At 47.8% G+C, this 19,952-nt stretch overlaps 5 protein-coding genes and 1 long non-coding RNA gene across 7 annotated transcripts; 4 read left to right on the forward strand and 2 right to left on the reverse strand.

The window, feature by feature from the left end:
- Positions 1–653: 653 nt before the first annotated feature.
- Positions 654–3,013, forward strand: LOC100838081 (protein MOTHER of FT and TFL1 homolog 2). Its single transcript, XM_003566299.3, has 4 exons — positions 654–930; positions 1,108–1,169; positions 1,371–1,411; positions 2,660–3,013. The coding sequence occupies exons 1-4, from the start codon at positions 736–738 to the stop codon at positions 2,887–2,889; spliced, it is 528 nt and encodes a 175-aa protein (XP_003566347.1). The 5' UTR covers positions 654–735; the 3' UTR covers positions 2,890–3,013.
- Positions 3,014–3,903: 890 nt separating this feature from the next.
- LOC104582460 lies at positions 3,904–6,657 on the reverse strand. Of its 2 annotated transcripts, none has more exons than XM_010232063.3 (2): positions 6,119–6,657; positions 3,904–5,962 (listed from the first exon to the last, which is right to left on the reverse strand). In XM_010232063.3, exon 2 carries the CDS (start codon positions 4,670–4,672, stop codon positions 4,157–4,159), a length of 516 nt encoding a protein of 171 aa, XP_010230365.1. In that variant the 5' UTR covers positions 4,673–5,962; positions 6,119–6,657; the 3' UTR covers positions 3,904–4,156. The 2 variants fall into 2 exon arrangements, with proteins under 2 accessions (XP_010230365.1, XP_024315207.1); XM_024459439.1 differs by having other exon boundaries at positions 3,904–6,252; positions 6,496–6,656.
- Positions 6,658–9,421: 2,764 nt separating this feature from the next.
- LOC100836628 (extensin) lies at positions 9,422–10,675 on the forward strand. Its single transcript, XM_010232065.3, has one exon. It carries the CDS (start codon positions 9,731–9,733, stop codon positions 10,277–10,279), a length of 549 nt encoding a protein of 182 aa, XP_010230367.1. The 5' UTR covers positions 9,422–9,730; the 3' UTR covers positions 10,280–10,675.
- A 723-nt stretch (positions 10,676–11,398) lies between these two features.
- On the forward strand, positions 11,399–12,624 carry LOC112270889. The gene is made up of 2 exons (XR_002963475.1): positions 11,399–12,010; positions 12,113–12,624. It is a non-coding gene; the product is annotated as an uncharacterized LOC112270889 (long non-coding RNA).
- Positions 12,625–12,929: 305 nt separating this feature from the next.
- Positions 12,930–13,906, reverse strand: LOC112271152. Its single transcript, XM_024460206.1, has 2 exons — positions 13,626–13,906; positions 12,930–13,074 (listed from the first exon to the last, which is right to left on the reverse strand). The coding sequence occupies exons 1-2, from the start codon at positions 13,904–13,906 to the stop codon at positions 12,930–12,932; spliced, it is 426 nt and encodes a 141-aa protein (XP_024315974.1).
- Positions 13,907–17,883: 3,977 nt separating this feature from the next.
- On the forward strand, positions 17,884–18,881 carry LOC100832437 (postacrosomal sheath WW domain-binding protein). Its single transcript, XM_003566327.4, has one exon. It carries the CDS (start codon positions 18,071–18,073, stop codon positions 18,539–18,541), a length of 471 nt encoding a protein of 156 aa, XP_003566375.1. The 5' UTR covers positions 17,884–18,070; the 3' UTR covers positions 18,542–18,881.
- Positions 18,882–19,952: the final 1,071 nt, after the last annotated feature.

The raw sequence follows: 19,952 nt of genomic DNA on the forward strand, positions 1-19,952 counted from the left end.
TCATAGGTTGCGGTGAGCGACTCATATGCGGCTATTGAAAACCTACAAGGCTAGTCCGGGTTCTATAGGTCTGGTTTTCTGCAGTTTCATCACGAGAGACATGAATAGATTTCAAGATAGGATGGTGAATCTAGAGATTTTTACTTCAAAGAATCGTGATGTAACTTATAATTTCATTAGGATTCTTTGTTGTCAGTTTCTGTTTCAGTTTTCTACGTACTTTGTACTCTAGCCAGATATTTCTTTCAGAAAAAAAATATACAAGATAGGAGTAAATTTCAGAGTAGAACCAAAAGGAGAGTGCATCGTAGACTTTTCATACCTTGTAGCAGATTCTCTCTTCTCGTATGAGACGAAGGCACCCAGATCATCACGGCACAGGTGGCACCGCCGCTGTTTCGAGAGCCCGGCCGTCCAAATCTTGTGGCTACGTGTCGCGTGATCCGCCCATGTATTCCAGATCAGCATGCATGCATCATCGGACTCATGTACGTATACGCTGCACGCACGCATGCCGCCAAGGCGTCCGCAAGTCCCAACCCCCGCGTGACAAAAGCTTCATTTAATGTGGGTCGTTCTGCATGCCGCGGTAGCGCTATAGCTAAGCTATCTAAGCTGCACGGCCGGCCGGCATATATACGGTAGCAAGAGCAAAGAGAGATAGCTAGAGAGGAAAGCTCGATCTGGGAAAAGGATCGAGAGATATAGTAGCTAGTGAGCCAAGAAAGTAAAGAGATGTCTCGTTTCGTTGATCCGCTGGTGGTGGGGCGGGTGATCGGGGAAGTGGTGGACTTGTTCGTGCCGTCGGTGGCCATGGCTGTGGCCTACGGGCCAAAGGACATCAGCAACGGCTGCCACATCAAGCCCTCCATGGCCGCCGCCCAGCCGCTCGTGCGCATCTCCGGCCGCCGCAACGACCTCTACACCCTCGTAAGTATATACTGCCAGTGTTCCGACCGTTCTACATGCATATATGCATGCACCTGTGATATATATGCCTCGATCGATCCCCATGTAGCACACCAGCTAGCTGCATGCATGGGAACTTGAATATGTGTGCTAGCTGATCATTGCCTGCATGGTCGGTCTGATCGTGAACATGTGCAGGTGATGACGGATCCGGACGCGCCTAGCCCTAGCGACCCGACCATGAGGGAGTATCTCCACTGGTATGTATGATTTGGCACGCCAACAAGTGTCAAAATTTTATCTACACAAGCAATTCATTTCTAATGCAAATACTAGCTAGTTACTGCAGCCAGCTGGTTAATTAGTTGTGTTAATTACTAGCTTAGTTGTTGGTGATTGAGAACTTGAGATTAATTGGCTTTACATCGATTCGTTATTTCGTTTTTTTTAACCTGTGGCAGGATAGTGGTTAACATACCCGGCGGAACCGACGCGACTAAAGGTACGTTTCGTTACTTTATATCCACCGCTTTCTCCGTTTCCTAAATTACATGCATGCACTAATTAAGCATGTCACCAGTAAATTTGGAATGTGCAGTTCATTCCAAGCTAGCTGGCAAGTAAGCTGGAGTAGAAGTACCTATTACTCATTCCGTTACTAAATACTTGTCGTGATTTTATTACAAATTTGCACTAAAAGGAACGGAGGGAGTACTTAATTGAGGTAGCATCATATCCGTGTATGTAAGATCGATATAAACTCCTTCCGGTCGGGCATCGTGTATGTAGATCGATAAACTCCTTCCGGTGAAAAAGAAGAAGTTTTGAATGTAATTGTAGTTTAAATTTAATTCCGGGGTCTGATTTGTGCACACAAACAACACTGCACCCTGCTTCTTGTACCAAGTTATGCATGCATAGCAGGAGAGCGAGCTTAGCTACACATATCGAAGTAGTCTAACTCCTACAACTAGGTCCTCTTTCATACGTGTATTTATACCCCCACATGCTATATGGCTAGATCCAATTAACGTGCAACGCATCTTTTGGTACTAAATGCATGTCAGCATGTATGTCGTCCGCGTACAAACTCCAAACTACCTTTTCTGTCCGTTTCCCTCCGCTAGCTAGCTCGATAATCAGAAAGGAGTATAATACTCGTGGCGCGCGTCGTGTATTTTTTTGGATATATGTTCGTCGAAGTATATAACTGGGTTGGCTTTTTTTTTCCATCGACATAACTAAGCTTTCAAGTGTCAAATTCAAGAGGTCTATCCAGCCGGCGTAATTATATTGCGGCCCACTTTCATTAGTTCACGTTGAGACGCCACACATAAGAAATATTGAGTCAAAGGGAATGGCCGTCTGGTTTTCGGGTGAACTGGTTCGATCTTCGATATTCTCTAGAAAATCTTCGTCCTAGCAACACTAGCATGCGTGCGCATCTTTATATATATAGACAAACATGCATCTGCACGAGATTGCACGGCACAAACGCTCAGGACGGACGCCAGCAGCTAGCTAGAAATGCGTGGCCAAGTCGGCAGCCCACGCGGGACGCAGCGGCGCATGCATGCACACGTACGTACGTGGGAACAAGCCGCCGACACGTGCGCAACACCTGTGAACCCCTGCATGCATGCACGTGTCACATATACTACTGTACTCTTGCAGTATATATAATCCTCTAATTTCTGTTTTTTTTCCTTCTTCGTATATATGTGACGGATGTATACGTACGTGTACGCAGGTGATACGGTGGTGCCATACATGGGCCCAGCGCCGCCGGTGGGGATCCACCGGTACGTGCTGGTGCTGTTCGAGCAGAAGACGCGCGCCGTCGACGGCATGACGGCGGCGCCCGCCGACCGGGCCTACTTCAGCACCCGGGCCTTCGCCGCGGCCCACGACCTCGGCCTCCCCGTCGCCGTCGTCTACTTCAACTCCCAGAAGGAGCCCGCGCACAACCGCCGCCGCTAAATTGACAAGCTCGAGAGGATCGATCACTATAGCTAGCTAGGTCTTTTGATATGTCCCGGCGATCGAATAACAAGTAAACCTAGTACACAGACAGCATAAGTACTACTGCACTCACACCTAGAGTATATACTATGTGCTCTTTTTCGTACGTACGTGTGGTTGTGTGTTATCGCCCTAGCTTGCGTCTGTGTACACGCACCGTATTATGTCTTGGGGGTGCGGAGAACTCTAGTGCGTTTGCTTTCTCGTGTGAACCGAGGCCTGTATTTTCAGCCTGTAGCATCCTTACGGCCAAATCTGAATGGGCCAGCCCAGCCCAGCCCATCGTATAATCAGGCCCAGTTTGTTTAGTACTACGCTGCAAAAAAGAAGGCGTGGCATTCGGCTTCTGCAGGAAAAATCATCTGAAAATACAATGCATAATAAAGCCGTAAGCAGCAAATGGAACGATTGCGCTTTGTGATTTCGGACGAACACATGCATCCATGATTGTCAGCTGGACAGTAATCTGACGTACACCCGGTTCTTTAGACAAAAAAAAAATGCCTCCCAACAAGTCTTCCACAAATAGTGTAGATTAAAGAAACAACCGAAGAAAGCACAACCTTTCCAACAGGCCATAATTCCTCCGGGGGGAGATTTCTCATACTACCAAAGACTGTCCAGCTAAAACTAGAAACTACCCCTACAACGAGTGAGCAAATCAGTGAACGTGCCACAGCCGCCGAGAACACCTTCGAAAGAAGAACCTCCTGCGCGACGGTTTTCTGCAAACCAGACCAGTGATCAACAGTCGAACAGATGGTGTGACTAACATAAGTGAGATCATTCGGCCATTTTGCTACGGAAACAAGCAAATATTGCGAGTATTCCACACGGTTCAAATAGCCGCAATACCAGCTGCTTGCACCCAAATTTCTCTGTTTTTTGTTAAAGTGCAGAACCTAACTATCAAATAGGTCCTGAATCGAACAAAGATATACTCCGTATGAGAGAAACCAAAAGCACACTATACAAATGTTCCAAAGATAACGTACGTGCCATAGAACAAGTGGAAAAAAGATGGTCAATATATGCTCCCTTCTCTGTAGCAGAACAGACAATGATCTCACTACCTTGACACATCTAGTGAGCAAAAATCGACACGTGATCAGCAAGCACACACACAGCAGTGAGGACGGAGTCGATCATACACGGTTACACACAACACCCTGAGACGTACGATCCAACCGAATCTGTATACGACGATCGATGATGATCGCGCGAGCTAATTCTTGGCGCGGCTGTCGCCGGCAACCTTCAGCGGGTTGCCGTGGGAGTCGAAGGCGATGTGGCCGGAGAACTGGAGCGGGCGGCACTTGTCCCCCATGATGATGCCCTTCCTCCACACCGCTGCCTCCACCTCATTCTCGTCGTCGCCGTCTTCTTCCTCGCTGCCGGCGGGAGACTGCCTGCAGTCGTCCTTCTTCCTCCACGACGCCATCTTCGCCACCGCCGCCGCCGCCGCCCTGCCGCCGATCCCGCTCAGGCTAGCGCCCAGCCGCTGCTTCCGCCCGCTTCTCCCAGCCTCAATTTCGCAGCCGCAGTCGTCCTCAGCCGGCTTCGAGAGCGGCGCCTCCGTCGTCGTCCGCCTCCACCGCTTGGCGTGCGCGCGGCTGGTGCAGAGCGACACGACCGCCGCCGCCACCACGAGCGCGACCAGCACGACCTGCACCAGGGGCGCCGCCGCCGCTCCGCTGCCGGCGTGGAGGGAGACGAAGGAGCAGAGGAGGAGCCGCGCCATGCACACACTTTGCTCGAGCTAATGCCAACGTGAAGTCAAGTGCAGGGCTCGCCGTAGAAAAAGCAGAGTATATCAGCTAATCTAGCTTAGCTTACAAGCCATGGAAATAAATGACGGACTGGAGAATTTTGGAGAGACGAGACAGGAGCGATCCAACCACACGCACGAACAGAGGCTTACGAAAAAGATGGCGAAATTAGCTGCGGCTTATATTTGCGTACTGTGTGTACGAAAAGGGGTGCTTACTGCTTAATTGGCCGTGCAAGAAAATTCGGATTGACCGGGCAAGGCAGCAGCAGGGGGGACGACGGCGACTGACAGGTCGTCGCCCGCCGGAGACCCGCGGTAGCAGACGCAGGGGCGGTCGGTCAAGTCGGTCTCTTTCTCACGTGGGCCAGAGGCAATCGTGTCGGGGACTGGCCAACGGTGGGAAGCCACGTGGCTGTCATGTTGTCATGTTTGACTTGGCTTGACTTACACTAGAGCTTTTACAGAACTTTTTTTCAGTCGCTTCCGTGGTTAGAAGAAAGGAATGAATTTTGAGGTAGTACTTGAATTTGAATTTGGGTCTAGCTCAAACCAACCTTAGGCAAAATATTCGGCAAGAAAAAAATGGGAATGGCAAAACTGACCATGTACGGAGACCAATTGGTCTGGCCCGCCTTCTGCGGAACTAACTCTGAAGACAAGAGCCCACGATTCCATACCAGAGAACCTAACTCTGAAGCCCATGAACCAAGATCTAGTTCGCCAGCCCATTAACACAATTTTCCCCGCCCCAACTATCCATCAGGCAGGCGGCCACCTCTAAACCTTCATCTCCCTCAGATAAAAAAAAACGGATGATGGATCAAACGATGGGCCAGGCCCATTAACTTGAGATCCAACAATGGGCTGGTGGCCGGTGTGGTGTTTAATCGATCCTTGGAAGAAAAGATAAAAGAAAACCGTGATGACCGATAACCTAACCCGTTGACCGTGTCCTCTCACTGGATAATCCATCAACTTCAAAGGAAGCTTTGTCAATCTCTGTGTCGTCAAAGTTATTAGCATCGATCAGTCCGTGTGCAGGAATTCCTCCTTCTCTGCAGAGCTACACGCCAGCCTGAACAGAACCACTCTGTTCCCAGTGAAATCAAGTGTCGATTTCTTCAGAACAACAATAACTAACAGAAAATTCCTTCCTACGGAAAATTTGCAACACTCGATGTCGATGATCCATCTCTTTTCTTCGACGTGACGTCAGAACCGACAACAACCACCGCACTATGAACAACTGAAACATCCATCCTGTGGAAAAAAGAGAGAATCAGAAACTCCTCTGAAATGTCAGAGTTGGTGAAGGAGGAATATTGCGTGCGTAGGAAGTTGCTGTGCAAGGAAAACAATATATCTGCATCCTCGGTGATGTAAACCAGTAGCAGTGTACTAGGAAGCAGTAACTACTTCAGGAAAGAATAGACCGCCGGTAGACACCCAATTGCATCAAACTGAATCTCCTTTTGACTGATGCCTGATGGTGTGTGGCCTGACTGAAATATCCGTCCAGTGATGCAGTCACCTCCGGGTTTTCTTACTGTCTGTTTCATGTCAATCAGGTTGTTACAAACAGAAGATTAGTGTGACTTTGAACATACAAAAAACAGAAAGAGACATAGCTTTTTGTTTACATGTTTACATCAATCGACTCAATGCATCTACTAATTGGAAACCACAATTCAGAAGTACTGAACAGAGAAAAAGAAAAAGGAATAAAAATCTGTTTATGCAAAAATGAAAATAAAAAGGATATTGTCCATGAGGAAAGATAAGGGGACACCCACACGCTGCAAGCTGTGGTCTATCCTTGGAGAGGCAGGCAGGAAGGATGAGCCAGGATAGGGTCACCAGAAAAATGCTTGTGCTGCTGCCTGCCTTGAGATGCCTTCCAGTGGAAGAGGTTGTTGCCCACTTGGCTTTCTCTCTTTCTTTCCTAGCCTGCCTTGCATTATCACTATCAAGTGCCCTCCATCCACTCTCTTTCTATCTGCTCCAAAACAGTCGTCAGAATCGGTGGGCAGTCCCCATCCTATTCCTACCTAGCCCTGCTCTCCATTGTAGCACACCATTTTGCAAATGCTACAAACTCCTTAAGGTCTGCATTTTCCTTTTGTTTAATTCTCCCAGTAGGATCAGATCAATGTTCCTGACATCACAACTAACCGATTCTGGATCCTGATTTCTTGCCCCGTGCACAAAAAAAAATGGTTTCAGGTAGGCAGGCAGGAGGATCCAATTCCTGGGTGGCATGATTGGAAAAGGGACTTTCCTTCAAGGATCAGCAGTGAAGTGAAGCCAAAAGGCAACAGCAATTTCCTCTGTAACTGACAGCATCTCGCACACATGACTGATTGGGAGTTTGTTTATTGCACCATGTCGCCTTGTCTACTCCCTTCACCTGTCAAGTGATCTGTACCAACATTTTGCTGCTTTCGTTTGCAGAATATCGTCAATTCTGAAGCTCAACTGACGGATTAACGAACTGTCTCAAGCACAGTCCAGTCAAAAATTTATACATCACCCTGATGATCCCCAATTCTCCGCGGATGTCGTTGCCTGTGGCTGTCGTCCTTGCACCGGGGCGAAAGGTCTCGTCGTCATTTTCACCTGAGAGAGAGTTCTCTGTATGTGAGAAGACGCGCCCACCGACGCACGCTCCCCAGCTCGATCGCAACGGCTCACCCTAAATCGGAGCTTAATCGGGAAATTACAGGACTCCCCAAGCTCCCCATTAATGTCGTTGTCTGGCTCCTGTAGCTGTAATTATCGTCCGATGATTTTGGTTTACCTCAGCAGCCGTCTCTGTCGCCCCGCTACTTATCAACCATTCAACACATACAGTCTACAGCAGGGAGCCTCTGCCTCACCCACAAAAGGATTCTCAAGGAGAAGAAGAAGCGGCGAGCTTGCGAGGAGGAAGATGCCGTCGCTGCGGTCGGCCTTGCTACTCGCCGCAGCCGCCGTGTGGCTGTGGTGGTCGGCCGCCGGCGCGCTGGCCGACGACAGCGATGGCGGCGCGTCGTTCCCTTTCCTGGCGCCGCCGACCTCGCCGTTCCCGTTCTGCCCGCCGCGGCCGGCGACGCCGTCGTCGACGGCGCCGTTCCCCTGGGCGCCGGCACCGCCGAGGGCCGCCCAGTTCCCGCAGGACCCGGGATTCCTTGCTGCCGCGGCGGCCTGCCGTGGGACGACAGCCATGGCGGCGGCGGCGGCTTGGGTAACGGTGGTCGCCCTGTGCTCTGCTTTCTTGGTGCCTCTGCAGTGATTCCTTCCGGCTCGAGCCCGATGCTGTAGACCAGTAGATGTAGATGCTGATTCCTGAGTCGAGGTTCCGAATGAAGTCATCTGCACATCCTGCGGCTTGTGTGCTGCTGCTGCTGCAAACTTATTGATGTATTGCAATTAGCCTTCGTTTTCATATGTACTCCAGCTCTGAAGAATCTACGAATTGGGTTTCTCCTTATTTAATCAGCTCAGCTCCTTTGTTTACTAACATGGCAATGTACTCCAGGTCTAGGCTTTTTTTGACCTTGGCATCTGATACTGTCAGTCAGACATGGCAACAATAAAAAACATACCAGCTGCTTGAGCCTTGTCAACTTTTGGGGGCAACGCTGGAATTGTTGCTCGAGTCTGAGTGATTGGCGCTTATGTATGTGATGAACCCTGGCAGTTCTTTGCAGAGTTCATTTGCTTTCACGGTTCAGCTGGGAAAAAAAATATGTAGCTAGCATGAAGGGGAAAATTCCTGCTCTGAAGAAATCAGTCCTCGCAGCTGTTCATTATAGAGCAATGGAAAGTTCTTTGGCTTTTCATCTAAAAAAAGAGGAAGTTATTGATTTTAATAATTTTTGGTTTATGCATTCTTTGTTTCTCAATGGCTCCGTGTGACTATGTATGCAACCATGCATCAGTTATGTGAAGAAAAAGACCCCCAAATTCAATGCTCTTCTCTGAAAATACTTTTACGAAAATACACTACAATATTAGTACTCAGCATACAGTTACTAGTCTGTCATGAAAGCAAATTAAGAGCTCATTACGGGAGACGTCGACTAAGCAATACTAGAGTTTTTATTTACTTTTGTTTCGACAGATAGTAACTCGCCGCTAGTGGGTTGGTTGCCATTTGTCGACGGCCCTTGACGTGGGAGCGTTTTCAGAACGGGCATCACTGAAGCGTCAGGGCCTGATCCAATTCTCTCGCTGTCACCCAAAGCAAACAAGGAAAACAACAGCACAAGATGATGATGATGATGATGATGATGATTAATACTAGCAGGCGCCTCTCCCTCCAACGTTCAGAAGCACCACTAATTGCCGACATAAGCTTTTAATAATCCCGGCACAAGAAATGTAACATATACTACTGGTAACATAAACAAAGTAGCACCATGGTAGTAGCATCATCTGACACTTGTTAAATTCTGAACCTGAAAACAAATCCCAAGGACAGATGCGGCCACATACCAGAAGAAAAGAAATGGAAATCCCAAGTCGCTTTCCGCAGTCGACTAGAGATGCAAAGAAATTAAATGTGTAGTGGCGTGATAGGATAGAGTGAGATCGATGATCAGAGACAGGAAAGAAAGACAGAATGGAGCCGTTTAAATCACGTCACCTTTCTTTCCAAAGGGCACAAACATTGGTCCATCCAGTATGATTAGCCGTATAATAATAATGCATCATGCTTAGCTTAACTTAGTCTACCGGAACAATATTAGTATGATGCATAGAAAACACTCACGCATAGAAAGGAGAAGGCCAAGGGACGACGACGACGACCTCCACTCCCAAAAGCTAAAGCGAAAGAGCAAGCCTGCCTGCCGACCGCAGCTATAACCACCACTCCTCCAAAAACCCAAGCAGCGAAAAAAAGGAGAGCAGAGGAAGAAGAAGAAGACTCAGAGTCTACAGAGCCCCCAATTCCCCATAACAGAGCACGCAGCTGCGAGAAAAGGCTCTGCCTTTTTCTCGCCTTGCCTTTGTGCGCGAGGAATTAAGCTCTAATTGCCGGCCGCCATGGCGCGGCGGGTGCAGCAGCAGCAGCTCGTCGTCTTCTTCTTCTTCTTCTTCGCGGTGGCGGCCATGGGGGACGACGGCGGCGAGAAGTGCACGGGAGGGTGCGGGAACCCGTGCGGCATCCCGTGCACATACTCCAGCCCGCCGCCGCCGGTGCCGGAGCCGGTCTACTACCCGCCGCCACCCGTCTACTCGCCCCCGCCCCCGGCGCCGGTCTACTCCCCCCCGCCGGCGCCAATCGAGTACCCGCCGCCGACGCCCACCGCCAACTGCCCCCCGCCTCCCTACGGCGGAGGGTACGAGCCCACGCCGACCACCCCTAGCGGAGGGTACAACCCGAGCCCCAGCGGCGGCGGCGGGTATAATCCGACGCCGTCCGGGGGGTGGTTCTCGCCGCCCAACATGCCGTCGTACCTCACCCCGCCGGGCACGCTCTACCCGCAGGACCCTGGCTTCCGCCCCAACGACGCACCTGGATCACGCGGCCGCCTCTCATGGCGCGCGGCGGCTTTGGCGGCCATGGCCGGAGTCCTGCTGCTGGCTTCGTGATCCATCGACCGATCGACGAACCTCGTGTTAATTGGCCGGCCGGGAGCGAGCTAGCTGCTGCACCGATTGATGGAGCCATGGCGAAACCGGTAAAATTCAAGCCCAGCGGGTGTGCATGGGCGTCTCGGTTAATTCCCTTCATTCCTGTGTGTTCATAATAAAGTTTTAGACAAGTAAAGCGTCGGGTAAGAATAATTATCTTTCACTATTTTTTGAGGGAGTCTATTAATTCGTGCTGTTCATGTTCATGTGGCGAATTTAATCATGTCTTGTCGTGTAAGTAAGTTGTCTTTAATTTACTTTGGTCATAGGAAGAAGAAGAAAATTGTTCATCAGACTATTATACATACATATGGTATGTCTCTGATTAATCAGACTCCAGTTTACATGTTTCCATGCCTCAGTTCCCTTTGGTCTCACCATGGTGCATTTTGCTGCTCTTTTGTATTGCCTTTTCTTCTCAAGGATGTACAGTATGCAACCTAACCTCGATCGCTGCTTTAGCCTTTAGTAGGTCTCTTGATTAACTAACCACTATTAGTCAGCCTGTTGCATACGCATATTTTCATCAGATGCGTCGTGTTGTCCATACGTTTATGTCTTGCTCTTAGCTTAAGTGAAGTGGCACATCCGGTTATCGATCCATGGATAAGTATCGTATTCGCAGCCAGGAGGTTGAACAGATTAATTGGCTGTACTCTCTCCGTTTCATAATTCTTATCTCAAATTTGTTAAAAAATGGTCGTATTTATTTCTAAAACACGTTTAGATACATGTAATATTTCAAAGGAGATAGTATATGCCATACGTGCGTCGAGGCAGATTAAATGGCAAACGTGTCGCCGTCCATGGAGCGGTGGCTGCGCCGTCGCTGTCGATCGGCCATCACACGTTTGACGTTGCTGTTTTGCATTAAGTTAACGTGTGCAAATGCAGATGATATATATCGATCATCATCATCATATACACCCAAATTAGACAGAACACGTACGCATGCTAGTTGCACAACGTAATACACGTTTTGGACTTTGGAGATTGGGGTATATATATACGTCAAACTTCATTGCATGATTTTCCAGTAGTACGTAGGAGTGTATGGTGTGACACGTAGGCGTGAACACGTGGCGAGGATAAAAGGTGAGGCAGATGGGACTGGCTGAATAATTCTAGTCAATGAAAAAGGTGCCGCCGAACGAGCAAGTCAAGCTTAATTCCGTGTCGTCCCCACTTGTTCTTCTACTCCTCTTCTTTGCAATACAAAAATGCATACGTAGCATTTTGAAATGCACGGAGCGTTTTAATCTGCTTGACACTTTTGGCGCGTTTGTGTCCTTTTGACCTCAACCCATGTGCTGCATTCTGATTCCATGTCGTGGCACCTCAATTGGATCAAGTGAGAACAGAAGAGAAGAGAAGAAATCGTACGTACTCCCTCGTTACATATAATTTCTTGTCTCAAAGTTGTCCAAAAATGAACGTATCTATTCCTCAAAAGCGTTTAGATACATGTAATATTTCGACAAGAATTATGAAACGGAGGAATTACGTGTTACGGAGGGTTCTGTTTAATTTGTTGCCTTGCGCGCCTTTGCTGGGTGGCCCTTGCCCGTGGGCACAGATTCATCATATGCAAGGAAGGCAAAGGCAGAGCATGCTTTATAGCACCAAACAGGTAGGAGCACCAGACAAAGCAATTAAGCAAGCACAGAAGAAACTAGAAAAGGATGTTAGGTATAGGTACTCCCCAATTCGATCGGTTAGTTCCATAGCTAACGTTGGGCCACATATATGCATGGCTGTAACCAATTCGTTTGTTTCGATACGTCCTTGCAGATCTTTGGGAGTGAACAAAAGGTAACCGAGAGAATATAGATGGTATGGTCAGTTGGTCACAAGGGAATTAAGGGGAGTAACTTAACCTTGCTGACTTGCTGTGGCCCGGCTGCCATGATATGTGGCTAGCTTCTACTGGAAAGATAGGAAGAGAAAAAGATAGAAGCCGATGCGCTTTGCGCTCGGCGAAGCATCGGGACGGCGACCGAATCAACGAAGCATCTTGTTAAATCTGTGGGCACGTCCAAATTAAAAGGAAGAATGAATTGGCATGATCAGATGGCCCAGCGACCAACATCCCTTCCTTGCTCATTTCTTCGTGTGGGTGGGGGCCCAAAGCTTGCTTGATTTCTTGAGCACGCAGCTACAGCCTGCAATCCATCTACAAGTACTCTGTCGATGAGAAGTTTTTAGTTTTCTCGAGTATCTCTGTTATCTGTGTTACTCCGTGTATCGATTTTTTGTACTTTGTCTCTTGAATCAATAAAGTCAGATCGTTGCTCTAAAAAAAACTGCAAGTACTCTACAGAGATCGGTCTCTGAAGATCGGACCAGGGGAACGAATGAAGATTAAAAGTGCAGGCACGAGGAGTACGTGGTTCAGAACTTCAGATCAACTTGAGAGACAGAGAATAGCCATTCAGTATTCTGAAGACAAGATTGAGTGGCGGAGCTTGGGCCGATAATTTGGAGGGCAAATGTCGCTGAATAATTAGGCATTTTCATTAAATGTTTAATCCAGGAAAAAAATTGTAACATACTATATCATCATGCAAACTAGACATGCTAAATAGCAACACACAGGGATAGAACAAGTCTAATTCAACAACATGAATAATATGTGATAGCACTTCTCCTCGTTGACATGTCTGTTGCAGTCGACGATGAGACCAACATCATCGATGTTGACTCCAGCTGCTGTTGCAGCCGCGGCAACTGCCTGAGTAGCGTCGTTGGACGACCTGTTGCTAAAGGACAACAGAAGGCTTGCGCCAGGAGATCAACGATTGGCTTGTCCTGAGCTCGCGAGAATATCCCTTTATTTTCTTGCTAATGGATGAAACACCAACATTTCTTATATATTGGTCTGCCACTCCCACCACTAGCAAGATGGGACTATTCTCACTTGCTCATCCCACTTCAATATATGGCTTTTGAAATTTTCCAGGAGTTAATTAGGATTTGGGCTTGGGCATTGGCCCACTAGTGCACAAAGTATAACAAATGTGAGAGTTACAGTTATGTGGTTTGATTAGGAGCTAACTTGGACAAGGAACACATGTAGAAGGGTTTTATAAAATCTTAATGAGCTTGGGGGCCGGTGCCCCCCCCCCTCCCTCCCTCCCACCCCCACCTCAAAGTAATTGTACCTCTGATAAAAGCATCTCCAACAGTTTACCCATATTTAAGGTGACTATCCAAAACTGTCATTATGTCCAACAACTTACCGTTTGATTTTCATATGTATATATCATATGCATGAGATTTATTCACAGATTCTGAACGGGCCAACCATTTGATTTTCTCCGAGCACATGTCGTACAAGTTATCCTGCCGCACAACCACCATCGTCTTGTCCTGCCCGCGTCCCGAGATGTCGAGCATGAGCCACCAGTATGGCTTCATGCCCCGCGTCTGGGGTGAAAGCACGAGCACGTGGTAGGCAGCGTTGTGGCTGTTGACAGTCACCAGCTGCTGAACGTGTGCGAGAAACGCCAGGTAGTCTTGCCCGATGACAAGTGTGCTCGAGAAGTTGACATTGATGATGCCGTGTGGAATGTGCATGTCCTGCATGCGTGAATCAACGGAACATAAGCAATAATTAACCAATGCAAGAAGAAAACTCTCACACACATCGTGCCTAGCAGCAGTTTACGGTGAGAAGAAAACTTACTTGGTCGGATCCAGAGGGTCGGCGTCCAAGCTGACCGATGGTTGTTGGATCACCGACAATAACAATACAACATACACGGCAGTAACCATCGTCGTCGATGATGTACGTGCGTCAGTACGTGGCAATTAGAGTGAGATGGTTGCTGGAGAGGACCGAGCTAGGCTTGCATTTATATATATACTGGCCGAGTGAGAGTAGCCAGGCTTCTTATTAGCATAGACTCAGCTCATTATAACTGGAAAGTATTCTTAAACACATTTTCCTCGTATGTTAGTATAGACTCAGCTCATTATAACTAGAAAATATTCTCAAACACATTTTCCTCCTACAAGAATTGTAACTAGGAAGATTGTCGTAACTGTGGAAATGGCGGGCGAGTTTCAGTCATCATGAAGCAACAACTTGCTCAGAATTATTTCTTGCCGAGTGGAAATTTTCAATTAGTTGTTATACTACTATCTTAAGTGCGACAAAAACAAACACCTTCCCTTCGAAATTTTGCTCAGAATTAGTAAGGTGGGACTATTCTCTTCGGCTCATCCCACTTCAATATATGGCTTTTGAAATTTTCTAGGAGTTAATTAATTAGGATTTGGGCTTGGGCCTTGGCCCACTAGTGCACAAATTATAACAAAGTGCTCGAGAAGATGACACTGATGATGTGAGGGTCGTCGCCCAAGCTGACCGATGATTGTTGGATCACCAACAACAGAGATAGTACAACACAGAGAGAAGGAACCATGGTTGTACGTGCATCAGTACATCACGATTAGAGTGAGATGATTACTCGAGAGGACCGAGGCCTGCCAGGCTTCCTTCGAACGTGAGAGGACCGAGGCCTGCATTTATGTAGTGGAGTAAGACTAGCCAGGCTTCCTTCGAACGTGAGAGGACCGAGGCCTGCATTTATGTAGTGGAGTGAGAGTAGCCAGGCTTCCTTCGAATGTTTTCCTCATATATTAGTAGTATAGACTCAGCTCATTATAACTGGAAAATATTCTGAAACACATTTTTCCCATTCAAGAGTTGTAACTAGGAAGATCGTCGTAACCAGGGAAATGGCAGGCGATAAGCAGCACAAGTTTTAGTCATCGAAAACAACAAAAATAACCTAAAGGCAGAATGTGAAACTATTTCAGGAATCTAACAATTCTGCTTAACACATGCGACAAGGCCGTTAAACTTTGAAGCTTCGCATCTCAATGTTGGATGCTATGCCCTTGCTAGCATGGCCAAGCGGGACCAGGGTAGGACCCACCCACGGCCATGAATCAAACTAGACACGAAGAATAAAAAATTCGTTCAGAAAAGGTCTGCATTCTTTCTTTTCGAAAAGATGGTAACAGTGCAATTAAACATGGGAATTTGATTGAAGATCGATTCGATCTGGCACTTAATTGTTCTACTCTTTGTTCACGTCATTTCTGAACCCAAAAAAATATCATAACTAAGATCGTACATTTTCCTTGGTGTGCTACTTTTCCATCGACCAATATGCATGCATTCTGTGGCCTCCCCAACGGAGGGCAATGCTTTCTGCTTTCTGGCACTAAACAAGTAGGAGCACCAAACAAAGCTATATGCACGCATGAGTAGAAAAGAAAAGACGGAGGAATGGATGTGTAGGTACCCCAGTAAAATTGAGTTAGTTCCATAGCGCTTGGGCACACCGCACATGCATGCATAGCTGTGAAACCACTTCTCGTTTGTTTCAATTGAGTTCAGTTAGTGTGGAGACACAATGGGACTGATCGCAGTAGGGTTTGCAGCAATGATGACGAGAGGCTGGCTGGCTGATTCGGGCACGTAGTAGCAGCCGGAGTGAGTTCAGTCAGTAAGCCTTGCTTAGTTTAGTTTGCAAAAGACGTTGCAGCCAGCCTACAACTGCTGAAGATCCTCAGACCAGTCAAATTACCAAGGAACCACTACCTGATAGGAAAAGCAAACAAGAAAGAAATACACACACAGACACTGTTGGAGTTCAAATTTAGTTACCGGTCTCGTGTTTCTGACCAGACGTTGCGTAATCAAAGTTTCTACGGCAACTGCTCGTGCGTGGAAGAAACAGTTGGTCGGAAGTGAAGCAGTCAAACAAAATGCAGGGCACCCCGCACCGACAGGCTACAGACTACGGGAGTGGTTGGTTGGTTCAGAGTTGAGAGACTGTAGAGAAGAAGCTTCTCGTTCCCATTCCAAAGATAAACTCTATTCATTTCCTTCTTAGTTGTGACATACCCAGGCTCTACCTGCGCCAGTCAGGCAGGAAAGAAGCAGTCATGGCAGTACCCTCGAGCTTGTCATCTTCCTTCCTTCCTCACTCTGTAGCCTGTAGTCGCTGTACCACACCATACATCATTCCGGTCACGATTGCAACAAACAAAACAGAGCAGGTGCAAAGTGGCCGGTCGCGCGGGGAATCTTCCTTCCTGCCTGCACCTCAATTTGCTCGTCATGTACCTAGCTACGCCGTGTCGTGCGAGCCCGGCATGCATGATCGAGTTTGTGATTGCATTCATGTCATGTAGCAGCCCTTTTGGATCTTTCTTCTTAAACTCGCGCCGTCCCTTGAGCAGCAGGCTAGGCCCCAAGCAGCCAGCCGGCAGATTGGAACGTTCGGCTCCATTATAGCTAGCTATTCATTCAATCAGTCATTCCACGCGCACACGCATAGTCGCATACATACCCACCGAACACATGCTCTTCTGACACTGTATGTCTGACTGATTCTTCTCTTCTTCGATCGTGCCCATTCTGCTCGCATGTGTGTGTGGGCGCATATATATATATATATATGCCCATTCTTCTCGCTCAATTAAGTATATCTTGGAAAAAGGATTAAACAAAAAATAAGAGCAGAGGGAAGAATGTATATGTGTACACGATCGAGCAGGTGATGTTAGAGCAGTTAACAGTGCTAGCTCCGATGCAAGTGGGAGAATGTACGTACATATGTACGGTAACGCATTACGCTAGCTACGCATGCATGTGTACGTATTCCGGGAAGATTCGTTCGCATGCGGCCTGGTAGCCGCCAGCTAGGAAGTAGTACGTGAGGGAGGGAGCTGTACTATACCTATACTATGTGGCACCGTGTACAAAAGCTTAATTAGCTACCAGCCTACCACCCTGCTTAAAGTCCACCAGAAAGCAGAAGAAAAAGGTTTCTTCCCAAAAGATGAAAGAATCAAAACGGATTGATCAATCAGACGTCACATGCATCGTCGATCGAATCTTTGATCAATTTCCTCTCTCTCAGTCTAAAGGGAACAAATTGCGTACATCAGATACTCTGTAAGTACACAATAAAGTTATGAAGCGCGATCTCAATCAATCGACCGACGGACCGATCGATCGAGTGCATGCAGTGGATGGAAGAATTAAGGTGATCGAGAGGGACATGTTTGGATCGATGGATGGATACATGTGTGTATTAAGCGGCGGTGACAGACACAGACACAGATCCGATCATCACGCTAACAAAACGACGATATCGATCCATGGACACGCTGAAAGCAACTCCATCGATCTCGACCGCTCCATATCTACAGCGTACGTGTGTGCTAGCTAGCATTTGCATGAAACACGAAGAAATGGTGACAGTACGTCGTCAATGGTGCCAATGCCGGCCTGTGACTCTCCATCGATCAATCAAGGAGAAGAATTTTCTGATCTGCCAGATTACTGCTTTACCAACGTACGTACGTACGCGAATCCTCCTCGGCATATATAACATAACGGCATTATTAGTAGGGCTAATTAATTAGCAGCATGAAGCAGGTAGTGAGTACACACTTAATTATACTAGTACGTACTCCAATTAATTAACAAAGCACTCCAATTCCATTCCATTCCATTCCTTGTCCAACTTATATAACCCATCCACCAAACCCCAAGACCTTTCCTCTTCTTCTTCTCCTTCCCCTCACGTCTCCGCCACCTTCTCTTCTCCTCTACTCCACAGTAGCCAACCAGCTAAACTACACTCCCATCTCTATCTGTCTCCCTCTCTCACTCTCTTCCGCTACGTCTTCCAGAGCTCCGACCAGCAGCATCCCCCACGCGGCATGGCGACCTACAGGCTGCTGGTAATCCTCGTCTTCTCCACGCTCCTCGTCACCACCATCGTCTCCGTCTCCGGCGCCGGCGACGCATCCTACCAGGCAGACTGCCCCTACCCGTGCCTCCCAGCGGCGCCCACGCCGCCCGCGCCGGCCGCCGCCGACTGCCCGCCGCCTCCGTCTGCCGTCTACCCGCCGCCAGCTGCCGGGAACGCGCCGCCGGCGTCGTACTGGAGCTACCCGCCGCCGGCCGGGGGCGGCTACATTCCCGGCTTCTACCAGCCCCCTGCCGGTGGCGGTGGCGGTGGAGGAGGGGGCTATGGCGGGCCGGCGCCGCCGCCGCCCAACCCCATCCTGCCGTGGTACCCATGGTACTACAGGTCCCCGCCGTCGTCTTCTTCGGCTCCGGCGGCCGTGTCGGCGACAATTGTCCTGCTGGTGGCCGGCGTCACTGCCGCTGCTGGTTTGGTCCGTTAATTACTACTAGCATGATTCGCTGGTAGCTATAGAATATAGTAACTCTCTATGTACTCCCGTCGTTTTCAGCTGTTACTAGTTATTTTTATTTATCTACATACATATATATGGTTAATCAGGCACCGATCGATCGTTATTAATTTGTTGTTGTACTATGGTCTACTAGCATTGCTCGATCAATTTGCATGCTTTTGGGTAGTGGAGAAATCATGGCTAGTGATCGCAAGAATCTTCTGCTTTTCTCAGTGCTAGCTCTAGCTCCTCTTTTTATTTTGCATGGTACTAGCACGTATATATATATACTTGCTCCATATCAGTGGTAATCAATTTTTGAAGCGTACACTTTCTCTACAAATTAATTCACATTGTTACTTTGTTAGATGTTAGTGGCGGCTAATTAGTGAAACACGGAATCAGCTGCTCTACGTTTGCGTGGATAAAAAAAAATCCATTCAGTGCCAAAATTGATCCTTGTATATGTATAAATGCAGTACATTGATGATGATCATCATCATCAGGTAAAGAAGTACGATTAGTGTGCTCGATGTCGATCCATGGATACCAGTTCTCAAAGCGTGGGAGTCTGGACATAGAGTTGTGGGGCTCTTCTTTTTGCCGAAGTGTAACGTAGCTGTACAACTTTGACGTGGAAAGGTGCACGTACACGCGTGGCCCCCTTTTGACCTTTTCCGGGATATATTCTTGTCATAAGCAACTTCCCAAAAGGTTCGGTTTTGCTGTTTTGGTGTTCATGCCAGAGAAAAGTAAAGAACGGACGAGAATTCAGCAGGGGGAAAAGGCTAGCTTGTCTGGCTAGCTAGAGGAAAAAAACTATGGGACCCGTGATCTATATGCAGCACGCTACGTACGTCTCGACTTCCTCACTTCCTTTGCTGTCATCAATTAACTAGTCCCTCGGTCCTAAATTTTTGTCGCTGATTTAGTTCAAATTTATACTAAAAACGACAAGAAACAGACGTAGTAGTTGATTGTTCTCCTCATCATTTCCTTCCTTTGGCTTATGGATGCATGTGAAAACGTTTGCTGATCGGTTAAATGGGTATCTTGGACGGTTTAAAGTTGAGAGAGCTACTAAAAGCCAACAAATTGATCGAGGCTTAAGCCGGGGCATGCCAAGCTATATACGTATGTGAGGCTGTGACCGTATATACAGTAGCACATGCATGATATGTGTACACGCCAATTGGCTTCTTCTCTAGTTCACGCTGGCTAATCAGCCGTATAGTACTTGGCTACTTCTACTTGGTCTTGCACTACAGTACACATGATCGATCATATAGTACTCTTTTGCGAGACGTAGTCACGCATCAAAGTCTCGTTTTCTCTTTGCATGTGCGACAGTACATAGCCAAATGAATATCACGTCGACGAGGAGTTGGATCAAAGCAAG

This window comes from Brachypodium distachyon, chromosome 2 (assembly GCF_000005505.3).
Source record: "Brachypodium distachyon strain Bd21 chromosome 2, Brachypodium_distachyon_v3.0, whole genome shotgun sequence".
Taxonomy (NCBI): Eukaryota; Viridiplantae; Streptophyta; class Magnoliopsida; order Poales; family Poaceae; genus Brachypodium; species Brachypodium distachyon.

Coding starts and splice junctions, on each gene's coding strand:
- LOC100832437 (XM_003566327.4), top strand. CDS start 18,071: ATGGCGACCTACAGGCTGCTGGTAATCCTCGTCTTCTCCACGCTCCTC.
- LOC104582460 (XM_010232063.3), bottom strand. CDS start 4,672: ATGGCGCGGCTCCTCCTCTGCTCCTTCGTCTCCCTCCACGCCGGCAGC.
- LOC100838081 (XM_003566299.3), top strand. CDS start 736: ATGTCTCGTTTCGTTGATCCGCTGGTGGTGGGGCGGGTGATCGGGGAA. Junction 931..1,107: donor GCAACGACCTCTACACCCTC/GTAAGTATATAC, acceptor GAACATGTGCAG/GTGATGACGGATCCGGACGC. Junction 1,170..1,370: donor ATGAGGGAGTATCTCCACTG/GTATGTATGATT, acceptor AACCTGTGGCAG/GATAGTGGTTAACATACCCG.
- LOC100836628 (XM_010232065.3), top strand. CDS start 9,731: ATGGCGCGGCGGGTGCAGCAGCAGCAGCTCGTCGTCTTCTTCTTCTTC.
- LOC112271152 (XM_024460206.1), bottom strand. CDS start 13,906: ATGCAGGACATGCACATTCCACACGGCATCATCAATGTCAACTTCTCG. Junction 13,075..13,625: donor TGCTCGGAGAAAATCAAATG/GTTGGCCCGTTC, acceptor CTTTAGCAACAG/GTCGTCCAACGACGCTACTC.